We start from the raw sequence: 6533 nt of genomic DNA, 5'->3' as shown, positions 1-6533 counted from the left end.
TGTGTTTTTTGGGGGTGGGTGCTGGCTTTGCTGCTTAAAAGAGCAGAGGAGGGAGGGTGAGATAGGGATCCTCAGAAGAGGGGACAGTGCAGTGCACTGAGAAATCAGGTCAGTTCTGGGGAACCCAGGGAAGGAGATTCATGGAGTCAGAGCTGGGTGTTTGGACTTAGGAGGGAGGAGGGCAATAGGGATGTAGATGGATTTCGTGCCACCAGAACCACGCAGTACTGGAGGACCTGGGTTTCAGTCATTCAGCCGCTGTCTGGATTCCGGGCATCTGCCGGGGTCCGCTGGGCTCAGGGCTCAGCCTCAGACCCGGAAAGGTCTGTCCAGGTGCCAGCCTTCGAACGAGCCTTTCATTGGCTTACCCCCTGCCCTCCCCCGCCCCCATGACCTCTGCCCCTCCCGCCGAGCCGTCTGATTGGTTGTTCCGCGTCCCCCTGGCGTCTCATTGGCTCTCCTCCCTCGCCCAACATCCCTGCTCCCGCACGGGTTTCTGTCTCCCAGCAGAAGGCGCAGCCATGAATCCGTTATTCGGCCCCAACCTCTTCCTCCTCCAGCAGGAGCAGCAGGGCCTGGCCGGGCCGCTGGGGGACCCCTTGGGAGGCGACCACTTGGCCGGCGGCGGGGACGTGCCCCCGGCGCCGCTCGCCCCGACCGGCCCGGCTCCCTACTCGCCGCCGGGGCCGGGCCCGGCGCCCCCCGCCGCCATGGCGCTCCGCAATGACCTGGGCTCCAACATCAACGTGCTCAAGACCCTCAACCTCCGCTTCCGCTGCTTCCTGGCCAAGGTGCACGAGCTGGAGCGCCGCAACCGACTGCTGGAGAAGCAGCTGCAGCAGGCGCTGGAGGAGGGTAAGCAGGGCCGGCGGGGCCTGCCTCGCCGCGACCAGGCCGTGCAGACCGGCTTCGTCAGCCCCGTCCGACCCCTGGGGCTGCCCTTGGGCTCCCGGCCGGCCGCCGTCTGCACCCAGTCGGCGCGGGTCCTGGGCTCACCCGCGCGCTCACCGGCCGGCCCCATCGCGCCGTCCGCGGCCTGCCAGCCAGCGCCCTCCACCTCCGCCTGCACCGCCTACTCCTCGTCGGCCCGCTTCATGCCCGGCACCATCTGGTCCTTCTCTCACGCCCGCCGGCTCGGGCCGGGACTGGAGCCCACTCTGGTGCAAGGGCCTGGCCTGTCGTGGGTACACCCCGACGGGGTGGGCGTCCAGATCGACACCATCACGCCCGAGATCCGCGCGCTCTACAACGTGCTGGCCAAAGTGAAGCGCGAGCGGGATGAGTACAAGCGGAGGTAGGGACCGGGAAGGTGGGCACGGGGCTCAGCTCAGGCCGCACTCAGCCGCGGCTACCTGTACAGAAACACAGAGCCGCTGGGGCCCAAGAATAAGGGAGGAGTAAGTATGAGTAAAGTTCCTGCTGTTTAAGGAGGAGCTAGGAAGACCGCAGATGAGACTGGAATCCACAGAGAATGCAGAAGTCAGGCTCGTGACAGGGAGGAGTCTAGGAGAGGAATCCTGCCGGGAACCCTTTTCATATAGGCTGCAGCGTTTGCACGGCTGTGTTAACTGTGGGGTTTTATGATGTGTAAAAGGGACATTGTTCTGAGAAGTCGCATCTGGGTTACCACTTATATCCCCCTGCCAGCCTCAGCCCTCAGAGCGATTTTGTGATAAGCTCCGAATACTGATCAAAAGTTAGAGGCAAAAGATGTACCTTTAATTTGGGAGTCTAAGTGCCATGAGAAGCTGGGGGGGGGGGGGGGGGGGGTGCGGGTTGGGCTGAACCTTGGAGGAGGTGATCCTGACACTGTCCAGCGTTTCCAAAACAGTGTCCATGGTAGCAGCCCATGCCTGCTCTAGTTCCACCGCTGCTGAGAGGCTCTGGGGCCCTCAGGGCATTTCTGGAAGTTGATCAAAAAAGGGGGTGTGGGGAAGAGGGAATTCCCTAGGGAAAGGTGAAAGGCCTGTAGTTGACCCCGGGTGAGGGGAAGCCGGCCGGGGGGGGGGCGCGGGTTCTGAAAGTGCAGAAGGATGTGTGAAGAGGGTAGCAAGGACCTGAATAGAAGGAAGCTGGAAACGTGGACACACCCATGATGGATTGCCTCACTCAGCGCAGCTGGGGCAAGCCCTGTTGCCCTGAAAATGAAGCACTGGCTCTCAGCAGGAAACCCTGACAGGGTAGCCCAAGGGGCCCAAGGAAGGGATGCAATGCAGGAGTGCTGGCTGCATCCAGGGGATCCCCTGATAACCAGCCTGTGAGGACAGAAGCTTGAGTACAGCCAGCACTTTGTAGACTTCGTGCCCAAGGTGCCATGACTGAAGACCGAGGAGATGAGGGCTCAGCGGGAGGCTCTGCTTTCAGGTTTAACCTCTTAATGAGCTACTCTGACCCCTTGTGGACAATCCTGGGAATTACCCTTCCAGCCTGGTAAAGCGGATCTTTGTGTCTGGTGGGGACTGGCTGAATGTTCTGGGGACTGACTGCTGGGTCTGGCGGCGACCTTCAGGGATCTGTAATCTGCCAGAGTCTGGCAGACCACAGAGCAGCAGACTTTCTGAGGCTGAGTTCTGCCCTCATGCTGGCTGGCTTTAGTGGCCATCTGTGATTTAAGTGTCCTTGGGACTCTCAGCTATCCCCAAACCGTCGTTTAGATCCACCCAGAACCATTCTGCCCCTGCCCCACCCCCTGCCCCTGCAGGAGTTAGTTGACACAGTCAGCAGTGGAACATGGACAGTTCTGGAATACATCCATAACCACAGGAACAACTGCTGTTGTTGGGGCGTTTTGTTTTTTTCACTGGCGGAGTATCCGTCCTTGGTCCAGCTGTCCAGGGCAGCAAAGAGTTATTCCTCCGGGACTGATGAGCTCATGGCTCTGCAGCACACTGCTGTGCAGAGGGCCCCACGGCCAGGCTTGGCTGGTACGTGACGCTGGCAGTCACTCATTCTTCCACCCCAGATCCCCTTGCCCTCGTTCTGTCTCTCTCCAGCGGCTCAGACTCTGGTCTGTAGCCTGGAAGACATGGGCATGGTCTGAGCACTGAACTGAAAAAGAGCTGAGGCCTCCTAGTTCTGTGTTCAGCTCCCCTACCAAGAGTGACCTTGGGTGGGTCTCTTTTGGCCTCAGTTTTTCCAATATCGCCCTGGGCCAACTACAGCGCTTCCTCATTTCACTCAAGGATGCTATGTATTTGGAAGAAAGGTGTTCACTCAATGTCGAATACGTGGAAATTGCTCAAATTCTACCCATGCTTAGAGAACCTTATAAGTGAGCCCAGCTTTGAATAGAGGTCAAAATAAACCCACTCACAGGAAAGTCTGGCTGGTGTATGAATAGAATTCTAGTGAGGTTCCAGATGGTTTATTTTCAGATTTTTTTTTTAATCCTGTAAGATTTTATTAATCTTCATCCTTACCTAACTTCCTTGAGTTTCTCCCTGAAATAGTTGAGTTCACAGTCCCACCCTTCCTGGTGCATGTTCTCCAGGGTTACTGTCCCTTGGTCAGTCTTGCTTGCTTCCTCCAGGGACACAAGGACCCCAGGGTCCTCAGGGTACCACATCCCATGCCCTCACGTTGTAGATGGAGAAACCAAGGCCCAGAAAAGCTGCAGGTCTTATCTAAGAAAACACATAACCTGATGCTGCTGGGGCCCTTCGCTGGCCCTAGCTGTCTGAATGGGAATGCCAGGGCGCAGGGGCAGGAGGACTGAGGGCCGCCAGGGAAGGCTGGGCCCAGAGCCAGGAAGGCGGGAGCGGGCCTGCTGTGAGCTGGCGGGTTGAGCCAGGCTGCCTGCCTCCTCCCCACCCAGCTACTCAGGAGGGGCAGCCGTGGTGATGTTGAGGAGTTATTATTAGGAATACTGCAGTGCGGATGTGAGTGAGGAACAGGAGAGCAAGGAGAGATGGGCCTGGAGGAGGAGCCTGGGGAAGAGAGATGGAGGCAGGGAGGAGAGGACCAGACCCCAGGCCTGAGTGTGTGTTCTCTGTGTGTGTTAGGCTGCTTCCTAACCACCTTTCTAGGCATTAAAGCTTCTCTTCCGGTGCAGTTCCCCTTCCTTTCTCAGTCTGGAAGAAGTCTTTCCAGGATGGGGAAGAAGTGCTGGGCTGTTATGTCAGTGGGGTCTGAGGAGTCTGCTGGTCCAGCCAACATCAACCCTAAGCCAGGGTGTTGCCCTGATACTGCCCTTCTGCCTCCATGATGCAGAGGGGGACATGCTAGCTTGCTCCTGGCCCTGGGCAAGGCCCCTGCCTCGGTCAGGAGTGTTTTTTAGCCTACTTCTCGTCTTAGGCTCTGCCTCTGCAGCTCTGGAGGTGCCACCTGTGGTTCTCATCTACCACTCTTAATGGGGGACTTTTCTATGCTCCAGTTTCCCTCTCCCCCTGGGTGTGGATGCCTAGTGATCCCAGCTTGTGCCCGGGCACCTCTGTGCAGCCCACCGAAGGCCTCCAGGTGGGCAGTTTCCAGAGCTCGTGGGGGTGGACTTCGAGCGTCTCCTACCAGGCTCTTGACCAACGGCATTGATGCCCTGTGTGTCCTGCAGCTGCTTTTACAGGGTTAATGGTCCCACGAGAGGCAGGGCAGCTCTGTTCTGGTGCAGGCAGGAGAGCGGGAGCCCGGATCTGTGGACCGAAGGTGGGAGACCGGGCTGGGTGGTGCGGGCAGGAGGAGGGGTCAAGGCTGGTAGGACAGCCGGTCGGGCTGGGGCCTGAGCGGGATGGGCCCTGCGAGGGCATAGCACAGCCACAGTTGGGTGCGAGGCCAGAGGTTCTGGGAAGGCAGCTGTGAGCTGGGCGCTGAGCGCTGGCCAGCAGCCTGGAGCCACATGTTCCTCCTGTTGAGGAAGCCGACCCAGGGCCCGGCCTGAGCCAGATAGGTGGGGAGTGGGGGGCGGAGGGGAGAGGGCCCCGCACCCAGGTGCTCGCCCTTCACTGTCTGCAGGTGGGAAGAGGAGTACACGGTGCGGTTACAGCTGCAGGAGCGCGTGAATGAGCTCCAGGAGGTGAGGGCTGCCCCGCCCGCCCTCCCCACCGTCCTTTGCCCGCTGCTTACTGCCCGCCTGCCACTCACCTCGGTTGGTTTCTTCTGTCTGTAGGAAGCCCAGGAGGCTGATGCCTGCCAGGAGGAGCTGGCCATGAAGGTGGAACAGCTGAAGGCCGAGCTGGTGGTCTTCAAGGGGCTCATGAGCAACGTGAGTGTGGCCGGGTCATCCTGGCCTCTCGTGCCACCCCATACCAGCCTGGGCTTAGCCCCAGGGCTGCCTGAGGCCCGGGAGCAGGCCTTTCTAGTTCCGCCCGTTCACCACCCGGTGTCCCACTTTATGTGCTTCCCTTTTCTCCCCCTTGCCTGCCCCCTAACTCAAGAGGAATGAAAGTCTCCTTGGCCTCCATGGGGACTCGGGCTTGTTTGCTCGCAGTGTGGCCCTGGGTGACATCCTGACCTGCTCTGCCTTGTCTCTGGGTCTGTGGAATGGGATAGGATTGAAAGCAAGTGCTTTGCAGGATGGTTCCAAGGTCACAATGTTTGTAGAGTCAGGACAGCAGCGGCTGAGTGTCAGCTAACACTGTCCTTATGATTCTTTCTCTAATGCTCAGAGCTCTAGCTGTGTGCTTAGTCGCTCAGTTGTGTCTGACTCTTAATGACCCCATGCACTGTAGACTGCCAGGCTCCTCTGTCCATGGGGATTCTCCAGGCAAGAATACTGGAGTGGGTAGCCATTTCCTTCTCCAGGGTATCTTCCCAACCCAGGGATCGAACCCGGGTCTCATGCGTTGCAGGCGGATTCTTTACCATTTGAGCCACCAAGGCCTAGTCTCTCTCTCTCTCTCTCTGGGAGTCTCAGTTCCAGGAGGAGCCCCATGCCTATGCACCAGGCGCTGGCCCATCTCCTCTAGGGGCGCCAGCTGGCCAAGGAGCCGGTCATCCTGGGCAGGCCGCTGGGAGGTGCCCAGGTCAAGGGGTGCCTTCTGCCAGCAGGAGCCATGTGACTGGGATGATGAGGGGATATTGCTCATGATGAGGTGGGACCCCCTCACTGCTCCCTGCGCTCCCCACACAGAACCTGACCGAGCTGGACACAAAGATCCAGGAGAAGGCCATGAAGGTGGACATGGACATCTGCCGCCGCATCGACATCACCGCCAAGCTCTGCGACTTGGCTCAGCAGCGCAACTGCGAGGACATGATCAAGATGTTCCAGGTGAGGGTTGTGGGCGCCTCGCCCCGGCCCGGCGGCCCCGCCTCGCTGGCGCCCGAGCCCTACAGGGGAGGCCTGAGCCGGGCCCTGGGGTCGAGGCTGGGGGCCGAGGGACAGCCTCTGGAGGGTCCGGAGCCGTCTCTAATGCCGTCTCCCCTCCCCTCTCCCCTGTCTGCCTCCTCTCCTCTCTGCCTTTCATCTTCTCTTGCTTCCTCCACAGAAGAAGCTGGTTAGTTTCGCTCTCACACAAGCTTCTCAGCCCCCTGGGCCTCCTGACCCGCCAGGCTCTCAGTGCAGCGCCCCCTCCATCCTCCTGCTCTCCCTACTTCTCTCT

General features: G+C 59.6%; 1 protein-coding gene across 5 annotated transcripts in view; it reads left to right on the top strand.

Annotated features, from left to right (window-relative positions):
- Window positions 1-449: 449 nt before the first annotated feature.
- Window positions 450-6533, top strand: part of IFFO1 (intermediate filament family orphan 1) — a 12305-nt gene continuing 6221 nt past the window's right edge. For 2 of the 5 annotated variants that reach the window (XM_040234991.1, XM_040234988.1), the window contains exons 1-5: window positions 450-1294; window positions 4945-5005; window positions 5099-5194; window positions 6062-6202; window positions 6420-6428. In XM_040234991.1, the coding sequence (XP_040090925.1) occupies window positions 522-1294; window positions 4945-5005; window positions 5099-5194; window positions 6062-6202; window positions 6420-6428 (1080 nt within the window). In that variant the 5' untranslated portion in view covers window positions 450-521. The remainder of the gene's footprint in view (window positions 1295-4944; window positions 5006-5098; window positions 5195-6061; window positions 6203-6419; window positions 6429-6533) is intronic. The other 3 variants (XM_040234993.1, XM_040234992.1, XM_040234989.1) reach the window with 2 other exon arrangements.

This window comes from Oryx dammah, unplaced genomic scaffold (assembly GCF_014754425.2).
Source record: "Oryx dammah isolate SB20612 unplaced genomic scaffold, SCBI_Odam_1.1 HiC_scaffold_29, whole genome shotgun sequence".
NCBI lineage: Eukaryota > Metazoa > Chordata > Mammalia > Artiodactyla > Bovidae > Oryx > Oryx dammah.
Note: the sequence above shows the minus strand (reverse complement) of the source record. Positions and strands in the feature narration are given on the sequence as shown.